This window comes from Lytechinus pictus, chromosome 4, assembly GCF_037042905.1.
Source record: "Lytechinus pictus isolate F3 Inbred chromosome 4, Lp3.0, whole genome shotgun sequence".
NCBI classification, from domain to species: domain Eukaryota; kingdom Metazoa; phylum Echinodermata; class Echinoidea; order Temnopleuroida; family Toxopneustidae; genus Lytechinus; species Lytechinus pictus.
The window spans coordinates 14,007,651-14,033,105 of NC_087248.1; the positions used below are offsets into that span (position 1 = coordinate 14,007,651).

General features: G+C 37.1%; 1 protein-coding gene across 3 annotated transcripts; it reads left to right on the plus strand.

The window, feature by feature from the left end:
* The first annotated feature begins 1,021 nt into the window (after positions 1 to 1,021).
* LOC129259494 (protein MFI-like) lies at positions 1,022 to 22,786 on the plus strand. 3 transcript variants are annotated; one of them, XM_064098444.1, is made up of 11 exons: positions 1,022 to 1,091; positions 10,271 to 10,342; positions 12,337 to 12,466; positions 13,187 to 13,284; positions 14,262 to 14,586; positions 15,040 to 15,186; positions 16,073 to 16,309; positions 17,096 to 17,235; positions 17,847 to 18,017; positions 18,957 to 19,012; positions 20,801 to 22,786. In XM_064098444.1, the coding sequence occupies exons 5-11, from the start codon at positions 14,338 to 14,340 to the stop codon at positions 20,959 to 20,961; spliced, it is 1,161 nt and encodes a 386-aa protein (XP_063954514.1). In that variant the 5' UTR covers positions 1,022 to 1,091; positions 10,271 to 10,342; positions 12,337 to 12,466; positions 13,187 to 13,284; positions 14,262 to 14,337; the 3' UTR covers positions 20,962 to 22,786. The 3 variants fall into 3 exon arrangements, with proteins under 3 accessions (XP_063954514.1, XP_063954515.1, XP_063954516.1); XM_064098445.1 differs by having other exon boundaries at positions 1,023 to 1,130; XM_064098446.1 differs by lacking the exon at positions 1,022 to 1,091 and adding an exon at positions 1,228 to 1,388.
* Positions 22,787 to 25,455: the final 2,669 nt, after the last annotated feature.

Here is a 25,455-nt window from a genome sequence, read left to right on the forward strand (position 1 = left end):
TAAAGTTAAGAAGTGACTACTAGGACTAAGGCCCCGTTAAAGAAACCCAAAAAGATCATCTTCGAGCGGCCGATCGGGGAAAATATGGCTGAAAAAAATTCCGCCCCCCCCCCCCTATTGGCGAAGGCTGGATAGATCCAGTAGCGGACCGTGACCCGGAGGAGATAAAGCATTGGAGGGGCACTGTATTGTTTGTGAACAATGCTGTGCCCCCCAATGCTTTGTCTCCTCTGGGTCACGGTCCGCCACTGGATCCCGCACTGGATAGATAGATAGACTGATTAAGTTTACTGATTGAATAATTGATTGATCGATTGATTGATTGATTGAGTTTTGCCAATAATCACAAATATGGATTTATAGGCCTATACATGTAGGCTTGATTAGGACAACCAAAGAAATTAAGCTCAATCGTTTATTTCAAGTGGGTCGATCGTCGACAATCTGTTTTTTTTGTACGCTGAAAAATATTTAGCATCAATTCATTGATGCCAAACAGATTTTTTTCCCCTCGAAGGATGGGATATATTTCCACTACTACTCAAGTTTATCAGCTAGTCTTAATGTTGAAAAAGAATGGTGATTTTGGAATCCCCAATCACAAACTTGAGGATGCAGGAGCTTAGGCCCCTATAAACTATTTGTAGTGTTATGGACAAAATGACTGAGTGGGCCAAGCATTGTACCTGTATCTCCTGCATGGGATAATTGTTTTCTCTGAAAAGTCGAAAATTTTGCAATTTTAAAAGAAAATTATTGTCCTACCCCCCCCCCCTTGCATGGATTTTTTTTTTGTAAGGGGGAAGGATCCGTGGGGATGTCGGGTATATGCATATCAACTCCTTAAATTCTGGGGATAGCGCCGGGAATAGGATTGACAACTCCCCTATGATTTGTAAAAATCAAAACAAAAGAGGAGAATTACAAGAAGGAAAACAACGCGGAATAAAAAAAAAAAAAAAAATAAATAAATTATAGCGCTTTCTAGAACTCAAATCTATATATTGACGATAGAGGGCGACTCACAATGAATTTGATAGAATCCGAAGAGAAGGAAATTTTTTTTTGTGTCTCTCTGACTCTGGACCCTGGTAAATATATTTATTTATTGACGAATCGTTGTATTTGTGGTAATTACTGTGTGGATAATTCTGTATAACATATTGTAGTTATATTGTTTATCTTATTTTGTCTTCAAATTAATGTTGTTATGTTTGCTTTTGCAAGTGTTTACTGCCGTGGTTACGGACTTGACAACGGACGCCGATTCGCTCAGTGCGTTCTGTACGGAATCTGGAAAACTTCTCCCCGAGGGTTGAGGGGCAAAATCAGGGTCATGTCTGGAGGACAATTGAATTGGTTATGGCGCACGGGCAGTCGACAGAGTGGTATGGTAATGGTATGATGGGGAGGGGCAAAATTACACGCTTTTTTGGTCTTTCCTTTTTTTTATTGAAAAAATTACAAATTACAAAGTTGCCTCTTGGCCAAGACTCAAGTCTCAAGAGGCAAATTTGTCCCAATAAAGTTAAAAAGCTAGTTGGAACCAGGGGCGGAAATCTCTCCCAAAAGGTAGGGGGGACACGGGCGGATCCAGCCTTCGCCAATAGGGGGGGCGGAAATTTGTTTCAGCCATATTTTCCCCGATCGGCAGCTCGAAGATGATTTGTGTTTGTTTCTTTGAAGGGGTAGTCCTCATTAGTCACTTCTTAGCTTTATTCTTATAAATTGATATATAAAAAATTATAATATCATAATCATTATTTGTATGTATGATGCGAGCGCGAAACGCGAGCTAATTTTTTGGAAATTTTATGTATTTTTTCCTAAAATTTGAACATTCTGGGCAATGTTTGTTATCCTGAAAAAAAATGTGTATGCAACTTAATAATTACTACGAACGCAAAGCGCGAGCAGAAATGAACTGATGGAAAAGATACCTGTTAAAGACTGCGTGCAGTTAGCATTTAACAATCAAATAATGCGAGCGCGAAGCGCGAGCTGATTTTTTTTGGACATTTTCACCTAAAGAATGGAAATTCTTAGCACTTTTTGTAACTCAAGCAGAATAGGTATATAAGTAGACAATTGATGAGGACGAGTATTGATAATGCGAGCGCAAAGCGCGAGCAGAAATTTTTGATATACGTTTTGAACTGGTACCTGTTAAGGACTGCTTGCACTTAGCCATGAAGGCGTTACATATTTCAACAATAAAAAAATGCGAGCGTGAAGCGCGAGCTGAAATTTTTTGAAAATTTATAAAGAAAGAATGGAAAATTTTAATCAATTTTTGTAATCGTGAACAGGATAGCTATATAATTCAACAATTGATGCGAGCGCGAAGCGCGAGCAGAAAAAAAAATCGAGATTTAGACCTAAAAATGGGCCACTCTGTTCATGTTTTGTAAACAGCCATAGGCTGATCGAGGGCTTTTTACCGTGTTTAGATAAAATAAATCAATCAAAATCAATGTTTTGTAAATCATGAAAAGGATGAGTAATAAGGGGTCTTCCTACATTAATAATGCGAGCACAAAGCGCGAGCAGAAAAATTTTGATATTGTGATCTGAAACTGGATAATGATTTAAATAGAGAACAAATTGAGTATTTGAATAAACATGTGCGCGCGTGTTTCATATTTAGACCATAGAGTTATATAAACCTAAAGAATCTAGGCATTCTAAATACATCTTTAATCATGAAAATCATGAAACTTTGATATTCCGATCTGAAAAAAGAATCAATTACAGCTTTATATTTCAAGCACTTTGTAGGAAAATTGTAAGATGGATATGGATCGCACTTAAAAAAAAGAGCTAAAATTTTCATTATTATTACTTTGAGTTTTGACATAAACCGGACCGGGACATCCTACGACATGTCATGAAAATGATGACTATCTTCCTATTCCTCTTGCTAAGTGCGAGATGAAACAAAAGGGACAATTTAAGTATTAAATTAATATCATATTTATTAATGCCTAATGAGGGCGCGAAATCTGATGATATGGCATAAAAACTGGACATTTCACTTAAAAATTGTAATTATGAATAGGATGCATCAGTTAATATATATTTATCCATTAATGCGAGCGCAAATCGCGAGCTAAAATTTTTGATAAACTGTCATGGAAATGGGATTTTAAGTAGTTTGTTGTATAATCAATATTGAAACATACATAACTCGCCAATCAAAATGCCAGCGCGCAGCGCTAGCTGATACCTCTTGAAAATAAGACCTGAAAAGGGACATTTTGAAAACTTTATGGAATACACAAAAATAATAGGTACCTGATAAATCAAAATTTGCGAGCACGCAGCGCAAGCAGCAAATGTTGATAAAATTATTCAGACCATAAAACTGATATTTTTACAGAGCACTTTTTAAAAATCAATTTGTAAATCACACAAAATAATGAAAGTTCGATTTCCGAGGTGAAATATGTTTTGTATATTGACTTCCAAACTTGATATTTGAGCTCCATATTGAACAAGATATGTAAATCACCTAACAGGCAATGCGAGCGCGAAGCGCGAGCGAAAATTTTATATAGTGGCACGAAAGATTCTTTTTATCTTCCAAGTCTTCCCCTCATCTTATTTTATGCACTCGTCGTCCTTCTCTTCTTTTTCTCCTCTCTTTTCCCTCCTTTTTCCTTCCTTCTTTCTTTCCCTTTTTTCTTTTTTTGCTCCGCCAATGGGGGGGGGGGGGCCTCGGCCCTCTGGATCCGCCTATGGGGACAAGGGGCGGGGAAATTTGACAAGCAAAAAAAAGGTTATCATCCCAAAAGTACGGTCATCCCGTCCCAACTCGTCCCAAAATACATGTTTTATTTCGATTTAGAATGATGTATTTCTTACCATCATAAACGACAAAAAATAGTAGGGGGGACATTTGATATTGTGTCCCCCCTACTATTTTGAGTAGGGGGGACACGTCCCCCCTGTCCCCCCTGGGATTTCCGCCCATGGTTGGAACTTGGAGTTGGACTTGGTCACTCACACGACACGTATTCATTGCCAATTGCGAGTTTAGTATTTGAATGCAATACTAACCTCGCACTACGAAGGTGTTTACGCAAAGGATTTTACAGTTGTCGGTTAACATCGCTTCATAATGCGAATAATGTTAGCTGGAACTCATTCTGCTACTCACCAGGGCTTTTCCTGGTGAAATTTAAGCATTCCATTTTTAATTTTAAAATATTTTTTATATAAATTAAAATGCACATAAAAAAGAGCAAAATCGCTTAGCCTCGGCCTGGAAAGTGGCTTCGCATGTCTCTTCCATGGAAATAAAAGGAAGGTCGTTGGTGGCGCTAATACAATTCACAACCTTAATTCAGCTTGTCGGTATTTTTTAAAAACTAGAATCTAGAATTTTGATTCATTGTATGCGCAATTCCCATGATTGTTTGATAAAATATAGAGTCATAGACACCAATATATGCAATAACTTAAAAAACATACTTTTATATTATTTTTGCTGACAATAATACTTATTGGAAAAAATTCAAAGCAATGACACATTAAACAAAAAAATTGAAAATTCTACGTACCTTGAACGAAGCCCGTAGTGCTACCGTTCGTTTGCAATTGTCAATAAACATTCCACCAAAGTCTTATACAGTAAAAAGATTGGACACTTTGCCGACTTCGCGTAACGCTTTGCATCGATTTACGTGTAAAATAGTTTTTGTGCCTAGTCTTTCCCTTGTAGAATGTAGTGTCTTTGATATGAAGATAAATCGTGCGCCCTCTTTAGCTAATTAGATGAAAAATTTGGGAAATAGAAGCAAGCTCTGTATTTTGTCAACGAGAAGAAAAATCAACGCTTAAGGACGTTCCACAGTTATGTTTGTGCGCATTATGATCTGCGCATAGTTTACACTCTGCGCGCTGACGTCACAATGGATGAACAGGTGATTAATTAGCTGCGGGTATGAGCTGATTTTTGTCATCTTCTGCACTTTAACTGCAGATTCGATACTTTATTTCATGAAGCTAAAAAATGGAATTATTCCATGGACCATTAAAAAAAAATTGCTACAATTTCAAAATACTTTACTCTGCAGTGCTGGCAAGAATCACGAATATTACCCCGAGTTTGAATAAATGGTAGAGTGGTTTTGATTTTTTCTTCACATAGATACAAAGCATTCGGTGCATTTTTGGTGTTTTAAAAAGCACATTGGCTCTAATAAAAATGCTGATAGTTTAAAAACAAGCTCATGAAACCATATTTTTTAATGCTTGTACCTCTTAGTTATACCTTCCTCTACAACTCTGCATATTTTGGTGAAAATGACATGGATTTTGAATAAACTGCAGCATTTATTGTACGTTTGTAGTTTGTTACTGAAATTTTACATTTTTTAGAATGGGATTTTGTTATCTTTTACGTCATATTGAAGAACTGACAGTGCTGTTAAACTTAAAATTGCAAACAAATAGCACTTTAAATAAATTCTCCATTCTAACGATACAATTATTAATTCTCTTGCGAAATTTGATAACTTTTTCATGTATTTTGACTGAGTAATAGAGGTTTAAACTAATTGTAATGTAGTAATCTTGGGCGGTCTAAAAATGCCAAATTCTTTTAAATGCGCAATTCTTAAGAACATCAATTTGGGTGAACTTTGAAGCTCTATAGCAAAAAATCAAGCACATGGACCTATGTTAATTTTGGCATATTTCGAATATTAAGGTTCTAAAGTATCTATGTGCAAAGTTTGGTGAAAATGACATGGATTTCACTTTAACTGTGGAACGTCCTTAAATGATGCTATTTGAGGGATATTCATCACATTACTTTATTAGGGGGAATTGACTTCACATTGATCGGTAAGTTTCGTAGAAGGACCTGATTTCATAAAACCTCTTCTGAAATTCGCGGGAGTTTGTTGCAATTTTGCATGCGCCGTGCCTTCAATTTTCCTGTACATGGCGCCAGTAATGCACCCATGGGTGGGACTTGGTAGGGTCCTGGTCCTAGAGGCTAAACTCGCAGGTCCTAACGTTAGTAATTTAGTATCCACCTCATCATCGACATTGCGCATGCATTTTTCTACAGAGAGGTTGCAAAAAATCACTAAATGCAGAGAAAACTCGCAATTATTCAGAATTTTGAAGCTAGATCTAGACTCTAGTATTATTAGTATATTCACTTTAATTTCATATTTACCTATAATAATGTTAACATATGTTAGAAATTAACTTATTAAGGCACAGGAATATATCCAACATAAATTAAATCCTATGCTGATCGGTTTAAATAGGATCATGTGACCAAACATATTCTCACTATTTTGTGGTGATGTCGAAAATGAAACGCCCACCGAAGAAAATGTGCTATTCCATGACGTCAATGATGGAAGAGTCGACTATTCCATCATTGACGTCACAGATCATGACGGCGCAAGCACTAATACGCGTTCCGCGCACTGATGAACGTGTTTCAGGAAAAGTAGGTCAGTCAGCGCAGCGGGGTTATCTTGATTCAGATTTAAAAAGGATGAACTACGAGTAAAAACTAGATTGTCAAGATCTATCGCTCTAACTTATTAAAGGAATGGTCCGGGCTGAAAATATTTATATCTTGATACATAGTGTAGAATTCTCTGAGCAAAGTGCCAAAAATTTCATCAAAATCGGATAACAAATAATAAAGTTATTGAAGTTTAAAATTTAGCAATATTTTCATTATTTCATACTTGTGTAAAAAATATGTCTCCCTTATAATGAAATAAGTTGCAGCAATAAATATCTAATGCACACTAAATCAGTTATCAATCCAATTTTTCTAGTTCTTGGAGGAAAAAATTTGAATAAACCTAATTTCATATAATAAAATACAAAAGAACAAGTGGGGATGTGACATCATTAGCCCACCTAATGAATATTCATAACGACTGTTTTCACAAAATATTGCTAAACCTTAAAATTCAATAACTTTGTTATTTGTTATCCGATTTTGATGAGATTTTCGGCATTTTTCTCAGTGAATTCTACTCTATTTATTAAGCTATAAATACTTTCAGCCCGGACCATCCCTTTAAAGTAGGATATAAAATGAATATACCAGGCCTTTATTTCGAAAGTATAGAGGGAATTATTCATCCTCGGTTGTACTGGCAAAATTACTATGTATTTTTAAATAGTCATGCCTATCCAATCTCGGATGAATAATTCCCGCTATACTTACTCAAAGCCTGGTGTATTTGTACACTATTTATTTGTATGATAAATCATGTGCGTAGCTTTAGGACCCCTCCCAGGACCAAAATCCAGTTGAAACCAATTAGAGCAAAACCAATTGAAACCAGTTGGCCAACTGGTTTCAATATGGAAATTGGAACAACTGGAACTAATTGAAACCAGTTGCCAACTGGTTCCAGTTAAAACCAATTGGGCAACTGGAACCAGTTGGCAACTGGTTTCAATTGGTTCCAGTTGTTCCAATTTCCCTATTAAAACCAGTTGAATCCAATTGGAGGTAACTGGTTTCAATTGGTTCCAGTTGAAACCAATTGGAGGTAACTGGAACCAGTTGAAACTAATTGGTTTCCAACTGGATCCAATTGGAACTTCCAGTTGGAATGACTTCATTAGTTACAAATTAATTAGATTTTGCACTAACTATTACTCATGCCGAAAAAGAAGCAGTGCTATATGTCTATAATACCAATGTAAAGGGCATTGATAAAATAGACTTTTATAATGTATATATATTCCTAAGAAAGATTTTCAAATATATGTATTTGTATTTGATGTAATTTGGTAACAGTTAGTGGTGTACTAATTATCTTATAATCTGTTTTAATTATAATCTATAACATTTATGAACATGGTTCTCACTGCTAAGCATTCTAAACACTTATCTGAAACAAGTATGGTACTTGAAATAGAAAAGAATTAAATAGATACATTTTAAATGATGATGAATCACATAAAACATTAATCTGTGCACAAGATATATGCAAATCAACTGGTTTCAATTGGAACCAGTTGGGTAACTGGAAAATTTCCAATTGGAAACCAATTGGAAGTCATTTCCAGTTACCCAACTGGATCCAGTTAGGATTTCCAGTTACCCAACGGGTTCATTAGAATTAATTTCCAGTTATAATCACCTTTCCAGTTAGAAGTCATCTCCAGTTACCCAATTGGTTCCAGTTAGGATTTCCAGTTACCCAACTGGTTCCAGTTAGGATTTCCAGTTACCCAACTGGTTCCAGTTAGAAATCATTTCCAGTTACCCAACTGGTTCCAGTTAGGATTTCCAGTTGCCCAACGGGTTCCAGTTAGGATTTCCAGTTGCCCAACTGGTTTCAATTGGTTTCAACTGGAAATTGTTATATTCCAGTTAAAACCAACTGGTTTCAATTGGATTTTGGTCCTGGGCTTCTACATTGGGCGGAAAAACCAAGAGGTGTTCGGAACCCGGGGGGGGGGGGCCACTTCCATTGACGAGTGGATACCATGCGCGACCACGGGGTCTCGAAAAGCACCCTAAACACGTATTTTCCATGTTCTGAAAATGCACCCCTTAACAAGTATTGGCGTCTCAAACTCTAGTATTGGAAACAAAACTATAATCTTGGCAAATATTCCCTGAAATGAACCCCTAAACAAGTATACAGCGATATTTTATTGTTGTGTCACGGGTCCGTCGGTCGTCGGTTTTACCTAATTTACACACCATTTGGTTTAGTACCTACGGCCCCATCTTCCTCACCTCGCGCAAATCGGGACTCTAAACACGTAGTGTTGGGGCAAAAAGGACATCCTTTATACAACATTTTAATTTTGTTTTATCATCCCCGCAAATGTGACCCTAAACACGTAGCTTTCCTAGCGAAATATAGATACCCTTTTTTCATTATTTTTGTGTTTTTGACACCCTTTTCACGTTACGTATGTAACGTGCCCTATCTTGAAAAAGACATCCTTTTTACGTGTTTTCTTGGTCGCGCATGGTATCCATTCGTCAATGTAAGTGGCCCCCCCGGGGTTCGGAATAAACGTCGGGATTTTCGTATTAGGCCCTAGTGAGTTTTGTGATATTTTCTTCTGGGTATTAAGGATCTTTAGAATATTTACTACATATTATTATTAGTGAAAAACAATTTGTTGAAATATCAAAATTGGCATAGTTTTTTATTTGTTTGTAATCAACGTGCGTAGCTTTAGGTCCCCCCATCATACACAAACTTGCAAACTTGTTTGCCATCGACTCTGTAGGCTCAGCAATAGCCAATAATCGGCGGTCTTCAAACAATGTCGACTTCAAGCTCAACTTTCAATTTTGCAAAATAAAAATATTTCCCAGTACCCAAGTCTTTGTATGAGATGAAAAAATCCACAAATTTGAATATATGAAAAACTCTTTTCGCCTGAAATTTCTGAATTTTTAAGTACATGTAAATTGTAAGGATGTCATGAATATTCAGCACACTTCGTGAAAGGTACGGCAACGTAATATTTAATGGGTAAATTTGAATATGCCACTGCTGCTTGTAGCAAGTAGCCATGGCCCATGAAAAAATGTCATTGTTGGCAAGTTCTTTTTGCAGCAAGCAGCCATGGCCCATTCAAAAAAAAGAACTTGGCACTTATGAAAGTTCGAATTAGAAACACACGAGAACTGCAGGTTTTTTTCTTCATTTTGCAATTCTTATTGCAGCCTCACGACTATGCTGGGAATGTTGATAGGAATCATTTGTCACTCTGCAGTTAACACATTCCCTAGTGATATTACCATTATAATTGGTGTGCAATGATTGATGCATCCCCCTCAGTTACCATACAACCCGTGTTATAAACTGGACAGAAACTGAAATGACTTTTGGGGACGAAGGCACAAAGCCATGAGGATCTAGGCCCTCAGTGGCTCTCTAGTATAGGGAGTTTAACTTTTAAGTAGATCTACAAGTACAGTATGCTTGCCTTTAAATGACAAGTCCACCCCAACCGAAAGTTGATTTGGATAAAAAGAGAAAAATCCAACAAGCATAACACTGAAAATTTCATCAAAATCGGATGTGAAATAAGAAAGTTATGACATCTTCATCTTTAATAGGACACCACCTGTATTTTCTGCTGCAGTGTTAGCCTACTGTTAGGACAGTCTTTTTGTTTGTACAATTCTGTACATGGTCATGTGTTCTTTCTGTTTTTACAATGAAAATGATTGTTTGCATTGCCAAAAACAAATGGTCCTGTTCAAACTCAAATATTTAGTGTCATTTCTGTTCTTTTGCAGTTTGATGATTTTATGCCATGATGTTGTCCTGCAAAGAAGCAACAAAATTATTGAGACTGGTGAAGTTTAAAGGTAGGAATTATAAAACAAGATTTCCTCTTGACTTTGAACAGAATATAAATTACACTTTTGATATGCCTTGGTTCTTCATTTAAAGCTTGTGCATTTATAACTAAGCTTAATTGTGCCATCATATGATTTTTACATTTACTTGCATCCTTATGAATTTAGATAATGCTATTGTAAAAAAAGTGGAAATGTTCTTTTAATTCATCTGCAATAAAACATCACATAAAAAACTTAATATTCAGAGTGATTCACATCGAAATCTCACATTTTAGTTTTTTACTGATGAAAGATAAAGATTATAAGATGGGAGATGATTATGCTTTGATACATGTACATGTAGTTGCATATAATTTCTTTGACTTTGTTCATTATCATCAATGCCTTGGGTAAAAAGTAACTAGGCTACTAGTACAGCATTTGTGTGCTTGTTTGTGCTGTGAAAATATTCACTTCTGTTGTGTATAATTTTTTTTAGCTTGTATCAAATGTGTTCCCTTCCTAAACAACACCATTTCTGCTCATGCAATTAATGTTAATATTATCTTGTTTCTGTAATAATCTCTTTTTTAAAGCCAAAACTGTCTTGCTCTCACTACTTTCTAATGTTCTTGCATTGAGCTATCATCTCTTGTCATCTTTCTTTTCTCGTCTTTTGTCTCACTATCCTATATCATTCCTGCACCTCACCGCAATCCCTGCCCCTTTCATACCACTTCATGACTAACCCCGGTCGTGTCCAGATGACCCACCACCACCGGCCGACCGTCACCTGGCCGCTGCCCCCAAGTCTGTCCGGAGGGCCCTCATCCTCAATGATGGGGGTGATGCAGAGGACGGGGACAGGCGGAGTGCAGCAACCATTGAACTTCAGAGGATGTGGAGAGGGTTTTGCATCAGGTAGCACTCATTGGGTGATTTCAAGTTCAGTGTTGACCTTTTGGTGTTGGTGTTAGGTAAATTCTTACACGATTATAAGACCAAACATGAAATGAAGATGGTCCTGAGAAGTCACTCACTAGTTGTTGAGATGTCAATAATGTGATCTGGATCAGTTTTACAAACTCTGAATAAGTTTTGGAGCTTGAAATCACCCATTCTTTCCAGAGCCATCTTTATTAAGGGTGATTTCAAGTTCAGTATTGATAGCTGATTTAGCTGGCAGACGTGACGCTCTCTATTCCTTTAAAAAAATGCACAAAATAACATGACTGGTGAACTAAATGCCTTGTTACCAATATTTAGATTATTGTGATTGAAAGAAAAGAAAGAAAGATAAACAAAAACAGTTCGGCAGCCACAATATCCAATTGAAATGAGTCACGTGTTGTCATTGATAACATTTTAAAACTGTCTGCAACATGATTCATACTTATATTTTTATTCCCCAATCAGTACTGTAGCCCAGTCCTGCAGCATTATTCTTGCTCTGAACATGAATATGAAACCAACACTAGCACCAGTCTGGAAATCACCTAATAGATTTGAGCACCCCTTTTCAGATTGTTTGAATGTAATCCAAATTGGTTTCTAAACTTTCGATGCCTGAATAAAAATTACCCTCAGTCGATGCTTGCCCCCTTAGAAGCAAGATGAACAAATTTTTGTACTGCATGCACAGCTTTTCAAACCTTTCACATTGCTCGATTTGCACTAGTTATAACTTTTTGTGATCACCGGTGAAAAGTTCTTATCTTAATTCATTAAGTTAATCTTCTTATGTCTTGTTCTGTAGCTATCCATGTCGTGACATGCTTTTTATACACTGCAAATCTTTTGCAACTTTCCCATTTGTGTACAGGTCATAGTAAATCATGTTTTGTAAAACTAATTTTGTACTACTTCATTTCGTATGTATTGCTTGTTGTCACATAATATAACTCACCATTACATTAACAATATCTTAATAATGCCAATATAAAAAATACTAATTTGGCCACTTAAGTAGAGCTTCATTTCAGCTACTGTATCATTTTTACTATTCTGTCTAAATCTTATAGGTGTCGTTTATTTGATGTCCTAAATGCTCGGGCCAGCGTTGAGCAAAACAGACCTGTATCAAGTGTTTACAGTACGTTTCTTGCCTCAAGGGCTTCCTCGTATCAACGTTCAGTCGCTGCTGTCAACCAGGTAACGATGATTATCAACTTTCCCTGTTAACTACCAGATGGTCTAATTTCCATGTTATGCTTTGTACTAGGACCTGGGGGTCATATCATGAGGTATTTATAAGCTTGTAAACTTGGTTATTTGTGTTGATCAAGCGACTGCGACAAAGATCAGCACGCACCTTGCCCATGACGTAATCTCCAAAATTGGATAGTTCATTGTACCAAAATTATTGAAGTTTATATTTGATTAGTCAATTAATCTAATTCATGCATAAACTAATAAATTGGTTGTTTGGCTAAAAACATAGCTAAAAAAAACTGCAAAATTTTGGTCTGGACACTCTTTCTAGGATTGTCATCAAAAGTATATTAAAAAAGATTCCTTAAACTTTTTTTTAATGTTTTTTAATAGTTTTTTTAAATTACGTATGTATTTAGTTTTACTTTATATTTTTCATTGTTTCCTCTGATGGAAATCGTCATTGACACTGTTTCACTCATGAATACATGCACTGTAATATGAAATCAATAGGTTGTAATCAGAATGAGTAAAAAGAATGATATATTACACGAGACTTTAAGGACAGAATTCATGAAACGTTGCGGCAAGATATTTTCGTGTTACAGATGGGGTAAAATGACCACCCCTTTTTTCCCCAAAATATCTGGAAAAGCCCTATAGAATAACTGTGGGATCTTCTCTAATCAAAATTTTCTTGAACATTGTTACTCCTTTTAGTCTAAAGAGCAGGAGTCCAGGGTACGAGAGTCAAGGTTGCAGGAATATTATCAGAACTGTTGTCGGAAAGCAGAGGACAGAGGGGAGGAGTGTATCACGTGAGTATATCACACATTATTTACCACACAAATAAATGTTTGTATTAAAGGAGTTGATTAAGATGATTTTCTGTGTGAGAGTGGCTTCGGCTTAGGTACCTTGTCAAAGTCTCTGCCTTGTCTTTGAGCAGGAATTCTGCAATCAAGGCATAATGCGTCTGTCCATAGTGGCTTTCCTGCATTCTCCATCATTGTTCTGTCTAGATGATGAAGTGTGAGAATTGGCCGTTTGAGGGATTCCTGCGTGAAAGAGGCGGTTCTGACTTTGTGACATAGCAAGGTGCTTTATATCTCACCTTTTGAACAGTTTTGTCATCATCATATGAAGAAGTGACAAGATTTCCAAGCGCTTCCCTAGTTTCTCCTTGATACAACACAAATAGTTGTAGCCTGAATGCTGTCATTGCAAGAAATTTGAGTTGTATCGTAGTATCAGCTTGGTCTGAACTCAAATATTATCAGGACTGCTTGTTTCAATAGCATCTAGAAGTTTTGAGTATGTTTCTAAAAAATTACAAGGTTAGAAAACAGGGAACTACAAACAAAATTGAGAGATAAGAAATGCTCAACGCTGTTTATGTTCAGGATAGTAAAATAAAATGACAGCCAGAACTGTGAATGCAGTGGGAAGCCTTCCCATTGGAATGATAAAACGGCTTCATTCATTTTGATAGTAGTATTTTTTGAGAACCTCACTTGTTGAATTACTGTATCTAGTGATTCCCCACACCCCCATTTACCCTTCCTTCTCAAGATCAAAGAAGTAAAAGTTTGGAATTAGTAAAATTCATACTTGTACAGTATGTCCAACCTTAAAAGATGGGAAATACTACCTTCTTTGTTAACTGTGTGTTAAATTTATTGTCATTTACTGGCACATAGAGCTCAGTTACTGTGATTCTGCTGGTTGACTTAGGATTGAAAAGAGTGTGTCCATTCACCATAATTTTCCCCTGTATTCTCTGTTTTTGCTTCAGATTTGAAGACTTCTGTGCCCACTTCATTCAGAGCTGGTGGCACAAGGTCCACACCAGACGTCAGCTCCAAGGCATCATGGCTGCCGTCACACCTCTGAAGAGTGCCTCATCCGTTGGCAAGTCAGTATCCATCGTCCTCTCACCAGAGACAGGTGTGGTCAGGGGTGAGATCCACACACCAGGGGCACCACCCCCATCAGTCAAGGCAGAGTCGAGGAGGTCGAGGAAGTCGGTGCCGATCAAGAAGAAGAAGAAGAAGAGAACAGAGCCATTGGTGCCCAACGAGGCAGCAGCTATCATTCAACAAGCATGGAGGAGACATATTGTAAGTTTACTGTGCACAGCAGGTTATGTACATGAGTCAGAGTAGATGACTGAGTTATTGACTGGTTAGAGCATATCTCTAAAGAAAGCGATGTTCAAAATGTAACATCAATCTTTAACGTACAGATTCAATGAAACCAACAAAAATTAAAATAAATGAAAAACATGAACAAAATGAATACTTTTAATAATTTGTACCATTTTATGAATTTAATGAAAATGGAATTAACAGCAATTAACAGTTTTCATGTTCAGCACATATATTTATATATCTTTTTTATGAGTTGAAATGATTTTGCTCTCTTTTTCTGCAAGAAATGATGCAATTTGCTAAGTATTACACCAATTAATTGATTGCTATGTGACATTGTCTTTGCATGGTTTGGAGTAAATGTATGAAGGGATATCATCTGTGCGTATATGACTGCACAGACCCATTCTGCTCTTCTAACAGGATGTGCAGGTGTACCGCTACTACAGAGACCTCATCAACTTCCGTTGCCGTGGTAACCCAGCGATGATGCTGCGTTGCATCAATCCAAAGGAGGCTCGTTTGCTGGATGCTGCTGCAGGGATCCACATCAAGTTTAGACTTGCCGGGGTGAGTTTGAAATTAGCAAAGTTGATGTTTGTTTGATGTTTTTATTTATTTTATTCATTTTCTGTCTTGGCTGTATTTTTGTTGGACATTTGTTATCAATACACATAGCAATATATGCACATTTACTAATGATTTTATGAAAATTATTTTCTCTTTTTAGTTTGCTCAAAATGTATTGTATATTGCTCTTTTTTTTTTACATAAAGCACCCCAATTTTGAACTATTATTAGATATTCATTTATTTTGGTAATGGCAACATTTTACATGAGGTACTTTAGATTATTCAAATTTTATGAATGATTTATTTTCTATATTTAATCATATTACATACTCTGTTGTGTTTGTTTTTCGCTATGCACAAAAAACAATTTTTGCCTGATGAAAAAGAGAAGTTTTCATTTATTAATTATCTCTTTTTTTTTTACCTGTCCAACAGAGATGTGGTCATGTTGCTTGTCACAGTAGCAGAGGGGTACTTGAAAAAGGGAATTAATTGATATTTTCAGAAGTTCACTAGAACAATATTGGCAAAGCACTGAAACTATGGAAATAGAGATTAATGTTTTGTTCTGGTAATGCATGAATTCTGTTTCAATGGGTCACCCCTATGTGCTTGCAAATTTCTTTCAGGTGTTTATTTGTCTGAATTCATCTGAGGCAACTTCTTTACTTGGTTAATTCAAATAATGCTGCCACCCGCCAATCCATAGACATTACATTTTGGTTGAATTTGGAAAATAAAGATGAATGTCTTGCCAATGTACTTCCCTTTTGTGGAAGAATTAGATTCCTATGATCGGCAAATCAAAGAAATATTATATCCACGATACTCGTTGCCCAATTTCTGTACCTGTAATAAAACTGATGTCCTTTTCCATGTTGCAGGCCAAGTTTCCACCGAACATCTACTACAAGATCTTCACCCATCGGACCATCATCGACATGTGTGCCAACAGCCCTAAAGACTACACCAAGGCCAGTACCAAACGGTTCGCTGCCAGGGATGTCCACAATCGTAGAGAGCAGGGCAGTCCAAACCTTGGGCAAGGTGGTGGTGAGGTGGAAAAGACAGGATGGTATCAGAGAGAGGAGAATAATGGATGGAGGCTTGTTTCTGATAGGGTGAGTTGATATATTGTAAATGATGGGATCTTCTGTCTTTTCAGTTGCATTGTCGCTGATCTCAAATCTAATCCTGGGCCCAGTCTGTCAAAGAGTCGCGATTGTTCCAATCGACCACAACTAAGGAAAGCCAGCAATGTCAATATTTATTATGCATGTTTGTTCAAAATACTTTCTATAATGTATATTCATACATTCATTGTTTTCTTGAAAACTCAGTGTGCTACTCTTTGTTTACAAAGGACAGTGTTCAAATTACTTGTAGAAAATATTATGACGATGATGGATTTCCATAGAAATGAGGTTGATCGGATCAATCGTAAATCTTTGGTTTTGGCACAAGCAGAAAAATGAAAGAACAATCTATCAAAAGTTGGGCATACATGTAGTTCCATCAGAGAATAGGAGACTATATAGAATTTTTAGGTTTTATTTATTATTTTCTTTATTAGACGTCGCATGAAAGCAGCTCTCAGTCATATACGTAATATGTGATATGAATTTCATAAAAAATATTTTTCTAACAAAATTGAAAAATATTTTACCTATGCGTTCAATGTATTATCAGTGATATTTAATACCAGGCTCTACAATCTCATGGGAATCTTTAAGTTATGATTTAAAAAAATCTGCATTTTTTTTATTTGACATTTTCTGGGATGCATCGTTTATTATTTTCAAAATCTGTCCTGGCCTTTGTGCAATTGTTGATGATATCCATTTTACAGGTGTATATTGAATTGATTCTACTCTTTACAAGCCCACTCACTTTTTTTTTTGGTGTAGTTGATCTTGAGAGCAGACCAGGACCCAATTACATGGGAGAGTTCCAGGACCAAAAAAGATTTCCAACATTCCAAGCTCCTTCGGAAGGAAGACGTTGAGAAGAAAAAGAAGAGGACAAAACTAGAATGGATGAAAAAAATGTAAGTTTGTGATAGATGGTGAACACCATTCTGTGAAATTTTCTAGCAGTTTATATTATTTCTCCAAAATATAAGCCAAAGAATGGATTAAAGTTTAATTACTGTATATAATTTTATAATCAAATACAACTTCCTGCAAAGTACCCTATTCTTGAATTTTTACTTGACCTGCATGCATGTAAATTTAGGTATCCATATAAAAGGAGTTTGGTTTTGGGTGTGTATTCTTACTCGAGATGTAAGTTAGATTCAATTCTAAATGGACAACTCAGGTGGAACGATGAAGTAATAGCCATGATTCATGTTGTCAAATCGTCCATATGAGTGTTCTTGAATCTTGGATTTGCATATCTACCCAATATATTCACTTTTGCATGTGACTTCATGTAGTATGTGGGGGGGGGGGGGATGGGGCCAAGGGTTAATTGCCCCAATATTAAAAAAAGCCCCTGTACTAAGACGCAAAGGACACCTGTTATTTTGGTATTTAGTTAGATACAAAATGCTGCATACAAAGGAAGATAAGCTCATGTACAGCTATATGATTGAACCATTAAACAAACTGTGAGTGTAAATAAAGTTAATTCTAACCTTTGACCTCTGACCTGCAGGTACAAAGAAGGCATGCTCCAAGCCCAGGCCGACGATGAGGGTCTGAACACTCTAGTTGAGGATGCTACCGACGGTCTCATGGCTCAGATAGAGAACAAAGGACCAGATTCTGTGGATGACTGGGAGGTCGATGAACTCCTACAGTGGACCAGCGGATTGAACTTTGATGAGTAAGTAGATGAGAATCCCTCCCGGGGGCCGTTTCATAAAGCTGTTCGTAAGTTAAAAGTGACTTTAAGAACAACTGGTGATTCTTTCTTACGCGCTAAACCATTGCCAATGAATGTACCATTTACCACAAGAAAGGATCACCAGTCGCTCTTAACTTACGAACAGCTTTATGAAACACCCACCAGGGATTTTCTGTGATGATGTCCTTTGGTAAGGCATTTATCTACATTTGCCACTCTCCACGGAGATGTCATGAATTGGTACTCAGTGGGAAGAAATTAATTGAATGCCTGAGCACCTGATCAGGGTCGCCGTGCTAAAGCTGGGGTAATAATATGCAAAATTATCAGCTTTGTAATAAGGGCTATACTGTAATAATGTTGCATATTGTTATTGTTATTATTATGTCTTTAGTTACATGAGGTAATTCAAATGATGATAACTTCTGAATTAAAAGTTCAAATGTACTATGAAAATTGATGTCACAAGTTACATTTTGATTGGATACATCCATCATCATCAAGTGATAGAGGGAGACTGTACAAAGTTTTTACATTTTAGTGATACATTTACGTTGGCATCATATGATTTCTGACTTGAGTAAGTGATACCATTCATACATATGTTTAAGCATTGAAGCTTTTAAAGATCCTTCACGTATGAACGGATAGAACATATTTAGTACCATCCAACTGTTGTGGATTAGCAGTATTCTAAGGGGAAAAATGGCTAATGTAGCTCTAGACTTTATCTTTTGAATTCTTAAAGATTTTCTTTGAAAGTTTTCATAGTTTATCATTATTTCATTGTTGCCTATTACGAAACGGTTCTGATGTGATCTTTATGCCGATTTCTAAAGGTTACAGAGGAAGAAGTGCAAAAAGGACACGAACAAGCTGTTATAAATTGAAACATTTTTCTTTTTCTCTTTCCTACAGCTACCAGAAATCATGGAAGGAGATAGCCACTTCTGCAGGATCAGAGACATATATAGGTAAGTCTTGACCTTTGACCTCTATACCTGGATCCTAGGCAGTTATTTTCAAGATATAATCTATTCAGTAAAAGTTACACTTTAGAGTCCTAGGATATTATGGTGTCATCATATTTTCGATGAATAGAAAAAAAAAGGTGATTCAATTTTTGTAGCTAGATGGACTTCTGCTCTTTGATTCTTTAAGAATTTGTTGATATTTTCAAATCTTGCTCTGATACCAGTTACCTTTCAAGGGATCGTCTTATATATGTTTGTTGTATGGTTAAGAGTGAAAAAAAGAAGAAAACTGGGGCTGGAAATTGAAGGGACTTGCTTCTCCACATTCAATCTGTATTGTTTTATTTCACATTTATCATTGTTCACAAAATTTCAATTTTAATTCAAAGTGGACAGTTAGTTAGCAAAGATCTTGGTTAGATAAGATTTGTTATTTAAAGGCCCTGTCACATCATTTTGTGCAAGCCTTCCGGGTGTCTATATTTTGCTACCCGCAGGTCGCCCGCAAGTCGCCTGCATTGACAGTATCTTTCACACATCTCTCGAGCAGTTGCCCGTGAGCGCATGCAAGGCTGATTTTGCACGCAGAAAAGTTTTGAACATGCTCAAAACTTTGTTGCGAATGAGTTGCGGTTGATTGCCCGCAACTCAACTCACCCGCAAGGCTTGAACGGAACGATGTGACAGGGCCTTAACCCTAAATAGACTGGGCTATTTTGATGCCTACGAAGACTGGGGGGGGGGGCTGATTCAGCCCCCCCCCCTATGATCTCGGCCGTCGACCGTGCGATCGCGACAAAAATTTGCACGTGCATTACCCATGGCATAATCTCCAAGACTGTAGGATAAAATTTTCCGAAAAATCTCATAATTCATTAATTATGCTAATTTATGCGTAAAATCAAAGATTTGCTCTAATTAACTAAATAAGGCCTCTAAACTGCTCATTTTCTATTCACAGACTCTTTGAAGGATTCTGATCAAATGTACTTTAAAAAAAAAATCAATATCACAATTCTTTTCTAATGTATTTTATTGTTTTTTAAATTTCTTATGTATTTCTTTGTTTTTTTGACTTTTTGTTTTTTATTGTTTTTTCAATGGAATCGTCAGCTACTTTATTCTGACCATAAACAAGATGAAATTAATTAAGTTTGATTAGTAAAATTTAAAATAATGATACATTTATGAAGTTTGGCTAAAAACACAATTTGCATTGGATTTGTACACAAATTCATGTTTTTGAGCAATTTCGGGTCGACATGCACTTACAAAATGTTGCGTAATTTGGAACCACGTACCCGGGCGTCGCAAATTTGGTCTCAAAAGTTGCGCAAGACTTGAAAGAAAAAAGTCATGGAACGGCGCAGCACCAGCTTTTTCGCGTTACAGATTTATCGCGAAAAATGTCGAGGGGGGGGGCTGAATCAGCCCCCCAGTCTTTTTAGGGTTAAGGGATGTTGACAACTATTATATCTGAAATACATACTGCAGATGAGAAATATCTTAATAGCAGATACTTATAAGATTCCACACAAAGGTATTTATTGAACCGTATCTCCGTTAGTCCATTTATATCAAAAGATCAAAACATAGCACTGTATACGACACCAGTATTTCAGAGAGGAGGGGGGGGGGGGGCATTACAGGTATTTCTGTTTAGTGTTATGATTTAAAAGAACATGAAAAATTGTAATTTTCTAAATTACCATTTTTCATGTTCTGTTATATTGAGGTCATTGCACCTTCTAAATTTGACACTTTCTTACTCTTTTTTTTCCAACTCAGATGAAAGGCTGCAGTTCAAGACGAGCAAGCAGGATCCTTATGAGTTCACTTTCACCATGAGAGAATCTCTCCCTTCCCCACCCTCACCATCTAGAGTCACCACGGCCAAGACAAGAAGCGCAACAACAAAACATCAGATAGAAGACATAGCTGTCAACTGATATAGAAAGAGAAAAGACTTTCACGCTGCAATTGGAAGACATAATTGTTAATTGAGATTGAAAGAGAAAAGACTTTCATGCTGCAAAAAAGGGGAAGAGAGACCAAAACAACTACAATTTGCATTTACTGTCCATGGAAACAGCCAAAATGGCCTGGAAATGTCAATTTTTGACACTTTGGATGTTGCTTATTGAGTCTGTCCAGTTCAGAAGGAGTAAGCACAGAGATACAGGTACAGTCTCAGCCACCAAGCTTCACCTCTTTAGTTATGTCTAAATGCATCAACACACCTTCTAATAAATGACCTAGCAGTCAGCTGCAATAGTCAGTGAAACCCATTCAAAGTATATTCTAAAAGTCTTCATCAAACGTTCACCTATAAGTATGTCTGACATTGCAATGGCAGAGGCCATTGGTGCTGGACTGTCTGATCTAATATGCTTTTGAGGGTGATCTTGGGGAACCATGAGAAAACACACTAAAGGTCAAGCCCACCCTAGAAAAGTGTTGATTTGAATAAATAGAGAAAAATCAAACAAGCACAACACTGAAAATTTCATCAAAATCGGATGTAAAATAAGAGAGTTATGACATTTTTAATGTTTCACTTATTTTTCCACAAAACAATGATATTCACAACTCAGTGACATTAAAATGAGACAGTTGATTGATGATGTCCAGAACTCACTACTTCTTTTGTTTTTTTATTGTTTGAATTATACAATATTTCATTTTTTACAGATTTGACAATAAGGACCAACTTGACTGAACCATATAGTATCAAACAATGCTCATTCCACAGTTCAGGGGGAATTAATTTGTTTCACTTGACAATGAGAAAATTAGAATGTTTTGAATTTCATAAAATAAAATGTAAAAGAAATAGTGAGTGAATGACATCATCAGTCTCCTCATTGGCATAACGACAAGGATGTGCATATAACTGTTTTGTGAAATTAATTGAAACTTTGGAATGCCATAAATTTCTTATTTTACATTCGATTTTGATGAAATTTTTAGTGTTTTGCTTGTTGGATTTTTCTCTTTAAATTCAAATAAATTTTTTGTTGGGGTAGACTTGTCCTTTAACCGTCCAAACTTTTATCTTTATGACGTCAATGGCATTACTTTTGACATAATACAATCAAGAATCAGTCACTTTTATATATAATGCTTACAGCATTGCTGCTGACCCAAGCACTCAGAATTTCATGAAGTGATGGACACCTTTTCCTGCATCAACATTTGACAAATCACCTTGCTCCTCATTTATTTACAAAGAAACAGATCATAATCTCCTGGATGATACATTGATAGATTTCCATACCTGAGATAGATGTGATCAATCACAATTCTTTGTAAACAGGGACTCTGAATTACATGAACATCAGTAATTATAATGGAAGCAGTGATTTAGGAACATACACAATCTAAACATGCCAAAGTTTAAAGCATCCAGGAGAGACTATATTTATGACAAATATACTTTTTTATTAGAATCTTGAGAAATTTATTGATATGTAAATAATGCTCAATCCTAAAGATGTTTTCCCAGGCTGCAGAAATAATCCAAATTAGCACTATATTAAAGGGTATAATAATAGCATCTCCAATATATGAACCCTTTGGCAGTGAGATAAATGTTGAAGATGATTGGTAAACATTTATATGTCATGAGTAGCTCTATTCCATTCTTCCAATTATCTGCCGTCCAGCGTCTTTATTGCATCAACGTTTTCTAAGTAATATATATACATAATTATATTAATTTTGATGTATTTACATTGCATATTGCAATAAACTTTGTAAGCCATTTATATTATAGTATAGTGTTCATACTGTATGGATTCTTTTATTAATCATCATTAATTATTACCCCAGTTCCAACTCCTCCATCTGGTTTTCCATACAGCAGCATCCAAGCCCCCTCTCTTTTCATAACCACCTCCCCCCATCCTCACATTTCAATGCCCAGCATCCCCGCCCAGCCCACCCCTCTTCTCTTATGGTGTCCCCATCTTGCCTATTCACCCCTGTCCTTCCACTTCCCCTCATTGACCCACCCTAACCTTTCCACTACATCAACCTGGCAACATCTCATTTCATACATTTCCCATCTTGCCTCCAGTCCCCTTCCCTCCAGTTCCCCGTTCTCATCTTCAGCAAGAAATTTATCCACACTGTGCTGCACTAGACCCAGGTGAGGTGAATGGGTACCCGGCAGGAGTAATTCCTTGCATGCACTGAGTGCCTGGGATGGTAGCTCGAGCTAAAGCCGGGATAATAATAGCAGCGCTTTGTATCCTCTGGCAAAAAAGTGCTTTATAAATCCAGCTATTATTATTATTATTATTATCTCAGTTTGAGTAAACTCTTGTTTCATTCCCTATATCCTCTTCCCTCCAGTTCTTCCATCCATTTCCCTTCCCTCCAGTTCCCCCGCCCTCACATCAGTCTAAGCACCCTCTCATTTCATATATTCCCCATCTTGCCCCCATCTCTCTTTCCTCCACCCCTTTCCCCAATCCATGCCTACCCCTCCTTTACTCTGCCCCTCCATCTTCCTCCCTGTCCTCTAGACTTGCCCCTTCCCATCCCTATCCTTGTTTCTCGTCCCCCTTTAAAGCCCCATTCCCCAATCCCTGCCTACTCTTCCTTTGACCCCTCCCCCTCCATCTTCCTCTCTGCCCTCCTTCCTATCTCTGTCCCCTCCCACCCCTATCCCTTCCACTCCCTCGTATCTCGTCTCCCAACCTCATCCTCCACCGCATCATTCTTAGCATTCCTCTGTATGACTTCATCCGACTTTATAGATATTCTTTCCTTCCACCTTGACCGCATTTTCCCCAGGAATATCCAGTTGCTGTCCCTATAGCTACACCTGGTTCCTCCTCTGCAACAAACACGTTTGGTTATGATAAGCTTATCAGTGTGGGCAATGTTTTATTAATAGGGGATGAGTAAATGATAGCGATCGGCAGTTGTATAGCTCGATCTGTCACTGGGATCAACAAGAAGAATTGGAAGAATGAGAGAGTTTTGATGAATGTCATGGTGCCAAGAAATTTGGTTTTTATTAAAACAATAATAATAATGCATGTGCTTCCCTCTAGATTTGAAAATCTTAGATTTAAAAATCTAGATTTAAAAGAGTGATGACAATACGATTCTCAAACTTGATATTTTATTAGGGAGAAAAGCTTCAGCTTGAAAGCTCGTTTGCCATACGCTTATCAACTAATAAGACATTAAAGAGGGAGAGAGATGAGTAATTGGAACAGCAGATGTAGATGGGAAGGAAAACGTAAGGGTTGTTATGCAGAAGGTGCACAAGGGGGGGGGGGAAATAAAGTATTTGATAGAGGGGGTCGGGGAGAAATTGGAGAGGCAGAGGAAGTGGTCACCGGGGGAGCGTTTTTCCTTAACATTTTTGTACGACATCTTGTCAGACCTGACAATTTTTTCTTTGATTCTGATTGGCTGAGAGGGATTGTTACTATGGTAACTGTCGGATAAAATGGGACTTGTCGGATGAAATGTCCGACAAGTCCTTTCATGAAATGCTCCCCTGGAAGATGAACAAATGAGAGAGGGGGCTGTAATACAGCACAAATTTATTGAACCAGAGGGAGAGGGGGGGGGGGTCATCGGATGGGTGTTCTAGTGTGAAAGGAAAGGGAAAGTTTGAAGGATTTACGACAAATAGTAATGTTTATGTTGCAAGTTTTTACAAAGTTGACTGATTTTCGAATACGTATCATGTATCCCTTCTCATAAGTTAATTTTGTAGTGGTCTCGTGTAAGATAGGTCACTCAGCATTTAATCCTGACTTTGATTTTTGAAATATATGCTTGCAATGTTCCCTTTGTCTTAAACCCGAATGTTACACATACATCGCTTGGTGATCATCGGGAGTATGTCAGGGGGAGAGGGTGCTTTCTTTGCAGTGGGGGCTAACTTTGAGAGCCATGACCCCAAAACATTCACGACCATGCAGCCGCCCCCCCCCCACCGAAATAAAAAAGGAATACAAAATAAGAAGAGTGAAATATGATATTGATTTTGAAATAATATTTCGAAATTTATAACAAAATTTGATTATTGTATTATATAGGTCAACGAATTCTTGCTCGCTTCGATCGCTCGCTCACAGCTTTGTCGAGGATTTGGCCCGTAAGCCATGTCTGACCCCTCAATTTTTTTGTGTCATGGGAGAAGTGTGATTACGATGTGCAGCTTAAAGATGAACGGAATCCCAAACATTTGGCTCGCTACTTACCCCAGGGAAGGACGACTCATGTGAAAGTCTCGTAGAGAATGTGAGCTGAGGAATTTAGGAACCGAGCATACATCATGTTTACGTTAAGCGCGAGTATAATAGCCAACTAATAGGCTGGTGCGAAATCATCTTGATTTAATGATATTTTCAGGCAGTCTTACAGCCTACTGTACATGCACAATTTTTTCTTTCAGTTTGTCCCCCACCATCATC